This window comes from Diabrotica undecimpunctata, chromosome 4 (genome assembly GCF_040954645.1).
Source record: "Diabrotica undecimpunctata isolate CICGRU chromosome 4, icDiaUnde3, whole genome shotgun sequence".
Lineage (NCBI taxonomy): Eukaryota > Metazoa > Arthropoda > Insecta > Coleoptera > Chrysomelidae > Diabrotica > Diabrotica undecimpunctata.
Window position 1 is genome coordinate 125,065,772 of NC_092806.1, and position 14,166 is coordinate 125,079,937.

The 14,166-nt window shown below is 32.4% G+C and overlaps 1 protein-coding gene across 25 annotated transcripts in view; it reads right to left on the reverse strand.

Moving 5' to 3' along the window:
• Window positions 1–14,166, reverse strand: part of LOC140439960 (heterogeneous nuclear ribonucleoprotein Q-like) — a 144,629-nt gene that overhangs the window by 18,927 nt on the left and 111,536 nt on the right. For 13 of the 25 annotated variants that reach the window (XR_011950766.1, XR_011950763.1, XR_011950764.1 and 10 more), the window contains 2 exons: window positions 13,675–13,731; window positions 2,318–2,477 (listed from right to left, as the gene is read on the reverse strand). Coding sequence is in view for 19 of the 25 variants with exons in the window: in XM_072530164.1 (XP_072386265.1) it covers window positions 2,318–2,477; window positions 13,675–13,731 (217 nt within the window). In the remaining 6 variants the exon portion in view is untranslated. Of the gene's footprint in view, window positions 1–2,313; window positions 2,478–8,780; window positions 8,847–13,674; window positions 13,732–14,166 lie in introns of those variants that run through there. The other 12 variants (XM_072530172.1, XM_072530170.1, XM_072530167.1 and 9 more) reach the window with 5 other exon arrangements.

A 14,166-nucleotide genomic window follows, 5' to 3' on the forward strand; every position in this document is an offset into this window, starting at 1 on the left:
AAACTCGCTGTTCAGTTAATGTCAATTGAATAGGTATACAAGAATAACTTTTATCAGACCTAACAGTGCATAGTATCTTGGTAAATTATTACTCCTGATAAAACCCATATCTATTTTGTTACACCAATTAATATTAGAAAACTGGACACCTAACAATCTGATGATAGATAATGACATAATTGGGACCTAACAATCTGACATTTTTGTTCCTATTTGCTTGATTTATCATATACAGTCAACTCCCGTTCATCCGCCGGATGATCCGCGAGCGGATGATCCGACGAGCGGATTATCCGTGAATCTGTAGAAGTCATTTTTAATGTTAACGAAAATTTATTAATGATTAAATTCAGTATTTCCGAGAACATACACTTGACAAATGATTCCGGCTACTTTTTACCAGTTAAGACGGGTGACTTTGGATGACTAATTTCGTTATGGGTGTGTTATATTACGTTGTTTGTCTGATGTGTGGTGAAACAAAGACCATGACTACGACTACCGGACATTGGCGGAAGGGGGTTATGAACGTGCTTGTGTTGTGACTCAGCATTAGTTCGCAGGTTGTTGTGTTGATCTTCTCTTGTAAGATAGTATTTTTATGTATTCTAAGCTACAGTTTTTTATTGTTTTATGTCCAACAAAATATAAAAGGTTGTGTTGACGGTTAATAGATAGTTAGAGCTCAATAAGTAAAATTTAAAACTAAGCTCTCCGTAAACTTTTGTGCCTTTTTATTTGCGTCAATGTCAGAAAGATCTTCTGACACGAAGAAAATAAAACAATGAAACCTTGTCTTACATGGAATTAGAGACGGCGTTAGTATAATGAATAGCCCAAGTTCATAACATAATTACACCCATGTTAGGTTCAATAAATGCTGCAATAGCAAAAGATTTTTAACGCATTGGTCTTAGGAGATTTTCATGCATCATCCGGTGGCTTAGTAGCTTTAAGCAACACCATGGACTAACGGAGAGAAGCGGAGACCAACAGCAAGCTGAGACATTTAAAAGTGAGTTAGAAAAGTTCCTTTCTTCAAATGATTTGAGCTAAGAACAAATTTATAACACATAATAATCGGGGCTATTTTGGAAATGCCTTCCAACTCGGATGCTGACTTTTGCAGGTGAAGGTAAAGTAGGGGGACATAAATGCAGAAAGAACGGATCACGATTATGTCAGCAGCAAGGCTACAGGAAGTTACAAACTGTTGGTTGACGGTGATTGTTAAGGCAAAAAACACTACATTTGTTCAGGTCACTAGAGCAGAAAGACTACCTGTTAAATACTTAAACCAAAATAATAGATAGATAAAAAATATTTTAATGGTGGTTTAAAGCTAAATTTGTACCAAAAGTCAAAAAATATTTAAAAGTACACAATTTACCACAAAAGGCTATTTTGCTGGTCGCAACAGCCTTTCAGAAACGCCCATTCACATCCTGAAACGCATATTTTAAAGTACATTTAACACGCTTAAGTTTGTAGGCGGCAAAATGTTTGTCAAATATTGCCCCCCAAACACGACTGCGTTAGTTCAGACTATGAACCAAGACGTCATTATTACTCATCTGTGAAGAGAAACTACACACCAAAGTTACCTTGCTTAAAAACTAAAGAAGAATATGACTGGCATGAGTTTTGGAATTCACTCATTATTTTGGACTGCATTTATGAAATGGCATCTGCGTGGGAGTCTCTTAAAGTCTTCAACAATTGTGAAGTCATGAAGAAAACTGTTACCGAACACCGAAAATTGTGAAAAAGTAGTAGTTGGAGAAGATTAAAACGAACGCTAGACCTTACAAGTTTAGTGAACTCAGTTCCTGGCAGAGAGAATATGGACGCAAGAAACTTTTACGACTGTGACACTGCCGACCAGGAATTTGCGAATCTAACGGATGAAGACTCCTAAGAGAATGCCGATGAGCGAACGAAGAAGAAAGGGATGAAGAAGACTTGCAACTGGGGGTCAAGTGTCTCACGAAGAAAAGATTCTCAAAAAGAATAAAAAAAGTAAATATACATTGAAAATTGTAAATAAAAGCTTTTATTTTTTGCTTTTATTTGACTTCCTTTAAACAGTTAGCAGATTATCCGCGATTTTCGTTATCTACAGCAACCGTGACAATCAACCCCAAGGGTAAACGGGAGTTGACTGTATTAAATAATTTTAACCTGGTTCCATAAAAGCACTATATTGGTGTTAAAAAAAGACAGTATTAAAGCCCAACAGTATACTTAGATGCATTTTTCTACTGCTTACCTATCTCTTTTTTAGAACTAATATTTTTGGTTCTCCTAGTATCCTTACCTGGTAAACTTGCCTTGGCGCGGCCCACTCCACGAGCGGCTTGGCGTGCTGCCCCACGGGCCCCTGTTGCTCCGCCCCGGCCCGCTCTGTTGGCTGCCGCCCCACGGGCTGGGGGGCCACCTGCCCGGCCACGTGCCACCACCCCACGCCCACGGCCAGCCTATATGAGACGCAACAAAAACGTTATTAAATCATATAAATAAATATCTCATACCCGAATTACAAGGTTACAATTAGCTGCAGAACTATCATATATGAGTAAGATGAAAACTTGTAATTCAAATATGTTTTAAAAATCACAGAAGATATAAAAATATTAAAGAAAATATAGTTAAATAAATATTTAGGAACACAGTGTTTTAAACTCCTATTAATCCTTTCTACCAATACCACCTGATTTGGATAAGGAATGTGGTGGAAAAATTTACCTTCAACCTTGGATCATATTGGCACTTCCATAAAATACGTTAACGTTATAGTACAAAACGATAATTAAAACCCCACTCAGGTATTTTAAAACATTGCTGACAATATAGAGATGTCTCCCATAACATTTTAAGGGAAAGTGATTCCTGGTAAACTTTAAAACATTTGTATTAAAAAACCAGATCATCTTCAATTAATCTTGAATGAAATAAAAAAAGTGATCTAGAAATTCGGCTTATATAAATTTAATTTAAACAATTTTCATCACGATTACAAAAAAAAATACATAGGAAATATATTTACATTTTTCTTCTAAACTGGATAAAATAAATTAAAATAAAATCAGAAAGGGCAAGGAATGCATTTAATAATATGGATAAATATTACAGAATATAAGTTACTCCAAATCATATTGGAAAGTAAAGTACAGGCAAAATATCAGTAAAGACGCCAGAATTCGTGAATGAAAAACCCAAATAGATGGTTTCATCGCTCATCCGCAGACAACTTTCGTGCAGCAGTTTCCACAGCTTAAATTGCCATTTGGATCGCCAGCTTTCGAAAGCAGACGACGCAAAGAGATTACAGAATTGAAAACTGAGTTTCAATTCAAAAGATGTATGTAATGATCAAACAATGTTTGAATTAAGTTAAAGAATTTGAAATGTAAACACTAAGAGACATCTAGTATAAGTGATGGATTCGACCGATTCAAAAATAGATCACATGAGAAAGGCTGTAGTGATAAGAATTTCTAATAAATTTTATGGAACTTTTGAAAACAAAAGTTTTCAGTGTTTTATTTTTAGACGCCTAGTATAATTATGTCAAGATAAAAATTATTATTACCGAATATTTGGTTCCAGTTACTTAAAAGAATGTAATTATATCTGGATAACGCCATTAGATAATAAAAACAAGGGATCAAAATAATTTCATTATAACTAACAACCGCCGCAGGAGTTGAATACACGGTACGGTTTAAGAACAACCAGGAGTTGATATCCAGTCAGATCACAATGCCATGACTAGTGCACTAAATGTTAATCACTGAATATTTTATACGACACAACAAATGATAATGAACACGGGTAACACAATTCGAAACATCTAATGTTCCGTAAACATGATTGTTTGACCCACCCAATTTGAAAGAAAGGTAATTTACCAAGAGCACATGGATTTTAAATGATGGAAGAACGCATAACCAAATAGACGATGTGCTCATTGATGCAAGACACTCTTGTAGCATTATTAATTCGCGCAGTATGAGAGGAGCGGACAGCGATAGTGATCACTTTCTGGTAAAATCTAAGTTGAGAACACGAATATCAGTAAAGAACCTGGAGCAACAAGAACAAAGAGAAAGATGGAACATAGAAGCTCTTCAAACACCAAATAAGGAATTGGATTATCACGTAGCCCTGAGCAACAGATTCCAATTTCTGGGGGGGGGGGGAGAGCATATTGTAAATTTAGAACAAGCAGGGCAGCGAGTGTTATAGCATGCATCAGTTATAGAACAAGCAGCGAAGGAAACCATTGAAAAAGAGTCGTCCAAAACAGAAATGGTTTGACAAATAATGCGAGGAAATACTGGAAAGAAACACTCACAAATGATTGAAAATGCTACAAAACCCTACAGATCAGAACAAAGCAGATTTTTACAGAAGAAGAACACAGACAAGGCGACTACTCAGAACTAAAAAGAGGAACTACTTAGAACAGCAAATACGAGAAATATTTTAAGTGGTGAGAGGAATCAAGTAAGGAAATTCTTCAGGGAAGTGAAGACAGTCACTGGTATTTGAAATGAAGGTCTCAGAATATTTGGCCCTCAAAGAGATGCATTGACAGGAGACAGGAGAGTGGAGAAGGCGTCGCAATTCTGAATTGGTTACTCTATATGGTACTGAAAACATCGATAGACATATAAAAGCTAACTGAATAAGATGTGCAGGTCATGTTGTAAGATCAGAGTAAGAAGTGCTAAAGACAGTGTTTTTTGAGAGACCAGACGGTAGAAGATCAGTAAGCCGTCCCAGAAAAAGATGAAAGGATGATGTTGAAGCCGATTTATCTAGGAGTACGGTACAACAATGGGAAATGGAAGCCCGAGATCGAAGACGATCAAGGGCTATAGTGGACGAGGCGAAGACTCACCCCGAGTTGTAAGGCAATCAAGAAGAAGGGGAATATTTTATACAGATTCCAATTGAATATAACATTTGTAGATTTTATCAATTATATACAATTCTTAAATAAGGAATTAGAACAACTTTCGGATTGGAAATCAAAACGACAAAGGTGTATTTTCGCATGCAAACATGGAACAAGTAGATAGTTTCAAAACTGAATATTACAATGGACAAAATCCTGGTAAAGGTAAAGAGAAAACGAATTTTTGAATGTTTGAAGAAGTGGAAGAAGATGTAAAAAAGTCAATGTGAAAAACAAAATCAATGAAATACCAGGACGACCAAATAAGGTAAAAATTTTATGTGACTATTAAATGGCAACACACTTGTTTCACTATATTTAAGATATGATTGGGGAAAACAGAACTGCTTGAACTTCCGAAACTTAGAAGTCCAACAGGACCGACTAAAGTCTGCCTTGGTACTAATAAAAAAAAATGGAAGCCAACAAATTGAACAACATACATTTGATCAGTCTAATGCTGAAACTGACGTTCAAAATCATACACCACCGAAAAAGAACAAAATGTGAACAAGATGTGAGTAAGGAATAATTTTGTTTTCGACAAGAACTGTTAATTCGGGAGGCACTATATCTTTATAATAATGTATATACCACGTATATATAAGAATGTATATACGTGGTCTATCGACAATGAGAAAACATTTTATACAGTAAAACACGAAAACTGAATAGATTAATAAGGACCAAACTAATAAATGAAACACGACAGAATTCATAGAAAATTTATATTGAAATCAAGTAGCTTCAGTTCAGGTGGATAAAGCAGCACACATGAAATTAAATAAACGTGGTGTCCATTTTTTCTCCAAAACTCGAATATTGACTGATCACTGTTCATTTGACAACCCTCAATATTTCAAAAATGTGACAGAAAGAAATGCAAATACATGTCGATTTTTAAATTTAGTTTTGATTTTATTTGGGATAATAGTCTATATTAGTCTATGTTAAAGAATTTCTCATCAATCTAAAATATTATGGGAAACAATGCGATTAATAAAATATAACAGAATAAAATGCTGGGCAATGCAATGTATGCATTGTGGATTCTACTTCGCTACTTCGCTGCTACGTGTTTTCGGTCTTACTTTATGGTGTCGAATCTTGGACTGTGAATAAAAATTATCTAAATCACCTTGAGGCTTTCGAAATGTGGTGCTATAGTAGAATTTTGAAAATTTCTTGGGTGGAGAAGATTCAAAGCTCAAAAATACTAGAACGTCTCAGCAAGACTACTGAGATTATAAAAAGCATCAAGAAGTGAAATCTGGCGTACTTCGGACATTTATTGAGAGGTCCCAAATGTAGATTGCTACAAAATATTATACAAGAACTTGCAAGATTGGTATGGTATTGATATAAGCATGCTATTTAGCAGATTAAGATAGCTAGGATGGTAACGACAGTTCTGAAAGGATATGGTACATGAAGAAGAAGAATGTAATGTATATAGATGAGAAGAAAAATTTTAAAAATATAAATTGTGCAAACTAAAAGGCCAGAAAATGAAAACTTACCATGGAAAAAGTGGAGAAGACTGTTCAAAATAATTAAAGCTGACGTGATCTTTATATCTTGCACGATTACATACAATAGGGGAAAGTTTAAAACATTATCCAAAAAAAAGAACAATGATATACCAAAGAAATCATGGTAGGGTTAGGAGTAACTACGAAAAAGAAATATAAAGATATATGAAAACTAGATGCAAACGAAAAGGATAAATAAAGGATATTGCCATTGTATTTAAAATGAATGGAAGAACATTTTAAGACCACTTCTGATCCAAAATATTTCCATTCTGATCAGTCGCTCCGACTGATTGCACTGTTTTGTAAAGCGGTCTCGTCAACAGATGGCGCCAATTAAAGGGAAATCCAAAATTATAATATAATGGATTCTTAATTTAAGTTTTATGGAGATTAATTATATAACTTTCCTTGCCTGTTTTCAGTCAGTATTTCTTGATAACATACACCATAGAAGCGTACTAAGTGTAATCATATTAGTATCGAGTTCTGTATTTCCATCGGATTTGTTCCACTTGAAAAACGTATGGCACACTTTTCGGTTGAAACAATTTGGAATAGTTAAAAACTTTGATTAGTATCATATAAGCTTAAGAATTGGGTTATGCATTAGGTGCAGCAAGCACGACTTATTTGATAGTGAAGTTAGTGAAAAATCAGTTAATTTAATCGTGGTTTCGTTTTTCGCCAATATTTAAAAAAGCTTTGTTATATCATAATGTACATTCATACGGTCTAAATTAGATCTAATAAAGTGTTTTTTAAGTTTATCATTGTATATGAGTGATCCGTTTAAGAATTCCATTCAATTGTTATGTTCATGTGGGATTCAGCTAAAATTGATTGTAATGAAAATTATATTTTATAATTATTTGACTTTCGATGTTTCGATTTCCACTCCGGAAATCGTTTTCAAAAAGATTATTTTGAAATAATGAGCAACTGTTATTATAACTAATAGTTGTTTCGTGGTTATTGTTTTCCAAATTGGCAGGTGACCTACTTGGCATCTGAACTTATTCTCCATTTGGATCAGAAACATTGAATACGTTTCTGATGGACATCCATAGTAAAGAAGAATCAATCATCAAATTCACCACGGAAAAAGAAATCAATAACTCACTTGCTTTTCTGGATGTGTCCTAAAAGAGGATGTAGGATATGCAACCAAGGTTTACAGAAAACCAACCCACACTAACAGATATTTAAATTACCACTCAAACCACAACATAAATATCAAAAAGGGAATTATCAAATTATTATTATCATTTTAGAAAAATTTCACAAGATTGAAGAAAGTAAATTAACAAAACATCATAAGCAATCCAGAAACTCTCATAAGAAGGGATTCAAGTAACAACAATACGATAAGTGAAGGGCTTATCAGAAAAATTAAAAATAATAGGAAATAAATATCACAGCAGCATTCAAAACAATCAAGACACTGAGATCTAATTTGTCCAAAACCAAACCTATCAACATAAAAGTGAGATGAAAGAACTATAAAATGCATCTATAAAATACCCTGTGAATGCAATAATTTTTATGTGGCCGCAAGACCACTAATTGCCAGTATAAAACAACCATAAAACATACATCAAAAACAGAGACTTCGACAAATCACAGATATGTAAACGTGTCATAAAAGAAACAAACATGAAAAAGAGAACAGAAATCACAGAAGCCACTTCTATTTTACTGAAGAAAAATGTGTAACAAACCCATCAGCAGAATGTAGCAGACTATAGTTGCCAATACTAAAAGAAGTCAGCAACAAGAATATACCAACATTCGCGGATTAATAGAAAGTCAAAGACTTTATATCAACGTGAGGATACAAAATACAAACACTCCCTCAGAATTTTCAACTAAAAGCATGGCTATTGCCTACAAGATCGAGGCCAAGAATCACCTGTCAATTTGGAAAACAAAACTCGGCAAACAACTATTGGTTATAATAACAATTGCTCAATATTTTAAAATAATGTAAATAAATGTGTACCACTCAATGTTTTAAGCGCAATCTCTTGAATGTTAATTTTACCTTTTGCTTAAGGTACTGTGACAGATAGTCCACTGTTTACCCTCAACTCCCGAACCAATTTTGAGTAGTAGTTATTTTGAGGCTAGATAAAACGGAATAGCCTAAATTAGTAAGTTTAAAAGTTAAAAAGTTAGTGATTACACTTAGACCAATAAAAATTTAGCTTGAAGCGAAATCGGAAACCAGAACTAAACAAAGAAAATTACCCACCATGTATTAACCACCATATTACAGTACTTACATAAAAGTAATTTTAAAATAGAATCTTGGTGTACGTTCTGGCTTTTTAATAAAAAGGATTGGTACGCTAAAATTAAACATGACATTAAACAGTTTTTAATAACCAATTCAATCAGCAACTAAAATGAAGGAGTCCAAATCTGCATCAACCGAGAACCAAATATCCCGATGGAAGTTTCATCTATATTAATAACGTTGGCGCCGTCGGAACAGTCTGGAAGATATACTGTACATGTACTTGTGTTAAAAGTGACTGTACTGTTAAAACTGTACTCTTTCTTCTTAAATATATCAAAAAACTGTAGATTTAAAAAAGATAACTAATCGCTCCATTGACTAACGCGGCATTGTCTCTGTAAAAATATAAAAAAAGTAATTTTTAATTGCAGAGACTGAATCATTGCAATTTTCGTGCCTATAAATCTAAAATAGTAGTGCGAAATTGAATTGTGTGAAAGTGTGAATCACACGTTTTTTAATTGTGAGAATCACTCACGACACATAAAGGAATTAATCAGCAGACTTTGGGAGCAAACCGTATTTCTACATATCACTGCTCCACACATACCCAGATCCAAACTAAGACTAATTAAGATATTTGTTTGCTCCTGTTGAGACCTTTCGGTTCTCTTCTACTATCTCTTGTTTGTTTTTGTATTATTAGTATTATTTTAATTAGATTTAACTTTATTCTTCGATTATACAATAAATAGTACTTGTAAGAATTGTCAGTTTTCACTATATTCCTTCTTTCAACCGTTCTCTCCAGACCTTTCTGCGAATCTCCCATTTCTTTTGTACTAATGTTCTATTTATAAACCTAGGTCGTCTTCACCTTGTGCAATAAATATTTTACAGCGAAAGTTAACGTATACATGAATTCCCATTCTTCCACACTTTTATGTCTGCAACACTCAGATTCTGAAACGACAGATTTTATGGTCTGCAACATTCTCTTGGGTTTATTGGCTGTATTTATCGACCATATTCACGGTTTATTGGCTGTATTAATTGGCCGTATGCCGTATCATTTTACTGGCCGTATTATAAATATTTATCGAATCTATTGGAGGACCTAACCACTTAATTGGGACAACACAAAAGCAGCCCATTGGTGCCATCGTTGCCTTAAGTATCACCCTCACTATATTCATTGTTAAGCATTGGCAGGGTTGATTGTTTCCTGTTTTTAATAAATATGATTAGTTAAAAATTGTTTTATTTGCTATCAGCTAAGGGTTCAAGTTTGATTCCTAGTTTAAGACATGACGAACTCACACTTGAGATACTGAGCTAGGCGAAGTATAGAAGCTCCCATGGTTGATTGAGGTATAACTTTTATAATAGTATTTCAATTCTCCTTGGAAGTCTTATCGTTACATATTGGTTTTATGTATGAGTATTTTGAACAAAAGCATAGGATGTGGTACAGCAGAGTAGATAAAATAAATATATGTCATTGCTTGCATTAAGCGTGTTTGTAGATATGTCTAGAGATATGTGGATTTATCATTTTCCAGGAACTTCCGCAAAATGACGTAGTTTCGCATCTAGTTAGTAAAGTCGGAATTAGTTCGAAGAAAGTTCTTCTTCTTCGCCTTCTATTTCATAAGAAGCATTTTTTAAGGTAGTTAGTGGGAAGGTCCGTTACGTTCCTTATAAAATCTGTACTCTACCTCGTTTATAAGTGGTTGGCTGCTTCAGTTTACAATTAGAAAAATATTGTTTATTGTTCGTGAAGGCATTTTTTATAAATTTCTAAAAAAATATTGTAAAATTTATTTACGTATTTTTGATCTAACTATTTATACATTTATACATATATTATTTTTTCCAGCATTTTGGTGTCAATGATTGCACAAGATTCGGGTATGTTTACTATTTTAATTGTTACTTAAATGTAAGGACAAAATATCCATAAGTTTGTACACTTAAATTTGAATTAAATAAAGCTATTTAGTTTAGAAACTCTTTTACTTCATCGATCAAGTCTTTATAATGTTATGTACATTTTATGGTTCCTAATTCCATCATAGTTTTTCAGTTTATTTTTATCTATATAACAAGAAAATATTTAGCCACCTTGGCATCTGTTTAGGTTTGCTTTAGTCAATAGGACCATAGATTATTGAAGAATTCACAGGGACTAAATTCCTTTATGCCATGTATCACAAAATTTTTTTATTAAAATCCTTTATATAAGGTATATAATTAAAAAACCCAATGTCATAAACGACTATGTCGTACTTGTCTTTATGACATAGCCCGATTGGGTTTTTTAATTATATACCTTTTATAAAGGATTTTAATAAAAAATTGTCTCCCGAAGGTTGTTTATACCTAGAATTTGAACATACATACCTTATTTAAACATTTTATCCTGAATATCTAGGAAAAGTATCAAACAGAAGACAAAATTTGATAAAAAAAATTGTTTATAATTAAATTACATTTTAAAAATTATTTGTGCAATTCGTAAAAAACTGGAAACATCGCAAAAAATTGTAAAAATAACGTTTTGAAATTTTTCTTAGAGAAAATCGAAAAACTCTGAACTCTGAAAATTTGGTATAAAAAATTTTAACTTTGAATCTACAAAACAATAAGCTGAAGAAAAACGCGACACATTTTTTTCTATTTTTGCATAATAATTATGCAGTTGTGTCCAAAAATTTTTTAAACGTGTGGAAAATTATTTGTTATATAAATGGCAGACTTGTTTACGTGTAGAAAAGTAAACGAGCTTTCGAACTCTAGCTATAAAAGTATTTTTTAATCAAATTTGATTATACGATTAAAACATTCATCATCTAATTTTTCTGTATAAACATTAATAAAAAAATTTCATATTGCTAAACATTGTTTAAAAAGTTATATTCTACAAAAATTATAAAAATTACTTTTGAATTGAAAAAAAAAAACATTTTTCACATTAAATCAGTTATTTGTATCTGTAATTGGAATTAACCACAATTTTAGTTGAAAATGCGTTTACTTTGACGTTTTGATTTTCACTCCAGTAATTGTTTTCGAAATACAAAAACAATTTATTTTCTTATTTGGTAATACAAAAAAATAATTAGTATAATTTAATTTTATCTGCCTTATTCATATCGACATTTTTTTAAAGCATAGCAAACCAATTTTAGCAGTTTGAAAAACGATTGATGATGTTTATACATTGATAGATATACAATAGTTATATCAAATTTTGGATATGTTGATCAAAAATTAAAATTAAACAAATCGAAATCCAGTTTTTTGTATTTTCGAATAGTACGTATACGAATTTTTTCGTATAGGGCGACACGAATGAGTATGAACCATTCGAATTTCGATGCTAGTATACGATCAAAGTAATTGTTGTCATTTCAGTTGTCACTGGGCCTGTGTAAGTCAGATAAAATTTCAGCTGATAGTTTTTAATCGTTGTTTTAGATTGAACAATACAATAAAATTTACATTAATACCACATTTTTACATTGAACTTTGTTTTTAATGGGTGGTTTAAATAATTTTTTAATAGAAAGAAATAGTTAACGCCCTTGCCGAGGCGATAATATTAGCGGAACGAAGAGGCAAGTTTACCAACCCATTCTTAACCCTCTAGAGGACTATTCGGATGTACAATTTCAAAAATTGTACAGATTAACAAGGCCCCTCACAATGGAGTTGAGAGACTTGATAGAGTTGATAGAATGGCTTTTTTTTGTTCGGCCGACACTGAACCACCATATTTCATGCCCTTTTTTACTTCTTGTTTTAGATAACAAATTCACCATAGACTAGGTTAAGTAAAACTGTCAATTATTCTTCTTTTTTTATTATTTAAGTTTTGGTTGTTCGAATTTGCAGTATTGCCGGTGCAAATTCTTTTAGTATACGTATAAAATTTCGAAGGACGTTCAAAAATACAGATTCAAATTCGTATACGAAATTTTTCTTTCGAGTTAACTCATGTACGAAAAAAATCGATTGAATTCGAAAATAGGACCCCTGGATTGCGAAATTATCATGGAAAAACAACTATCCCATTTTTGTTATACCATTGTTTTGAATACATCTTTAAATTTTCCCCATAAGCATACTACTAAAACAATATTTTCACAATTTTTTTTGTGAATCTTCATTTTTGTACATTGATTTTTATTACTAATTGCACAAGCAACTTTTAATAAGGAATTTAATTGCAAAGAATTTACCCTTTATCCAGGATAAAATTTGATCAAAATGTCAATTATTAACTAATTGTTCATTGAATTTTTTGTGGCATATATTTAAGTTTCTGATCTACCAAGAAGTAGTCAACAAGTATGCTGTAAGTCGTTAGCGTGAAGAGTATTTATCATTATTTATTTCGACACGGCAAATACAATTTTTCAAATAGCCAGTTATCTTCCAGACTGCAATTTCTTGATATTCCCAGTTAAACATTTTGCGGTTGAGGTTTCCACATTGGAAAAACGGTTAATTTGGAGAAAGGATTTGTAGGGAAGGATAACACAATACAGGTAACATTCCTTTTTGTGATAAATTGTTTAAAAGGTACTTAAAATATCGGTTCTAGTACTATCTTCCTTGAATAGTGCCAACGACTGATGATATTAGTAAAAGTTAGTTAATTTAAAGACTGGTGATCAATAAATGTCATGTTACATTAACGTGGAACAATATATTGGATATTTTTTATTTTATATTGGTGCCCTATCAAAAATGAAAAGTAAAATACATACCTTATACTGAACCTAGTAACCGTTTACTCATACCACTAATATTATTCCACGGGTTAACGTGTTAAAAAAGATAGTACTAAAAAACCTTGTATAAATATTAGATATGATGGAAAAGGATAAAACATAATCTCAACGACGATTTTGATAGAAAGGATAACAAACCTGTGTTCCACTGCTAAGATCGTAGAATACACCTGACGTGACTCCTTCATCCAGTTCCTAAGTGTCAGTTTTCAATAAGTAACCCAAACGATTATTATTTGTGAAACACTTAGACCTGGTAAATGGGATTTTTTATGATAGTTCCATTATTTTTTTAAAAGGCCCTTCTATAAAATTTGGGCCTATTTTTACAAAAACAATTTTAAAGAAAATCAGTCAATCTTGTCTTTAATATAATTAAGTTTATAATAAACTGTAGAGGGTAATTTGAATTTATTAACTGATCAATGACTAACAAATAAAAAATTATCTTGTGTACATAATGATGTATTTTTGAGACATCCATGAAAAATCCCACTTGTTTAAACATTTAAAAATATAAAACATTTAGTATATTGGCCAACTAAATAGTAAGCAAAGCCTGTGGCCAATATAAACTAGTTTCCTTGGGCGACCAACCAACTAGACTTATATAATAGAAGCAGCTGAAAA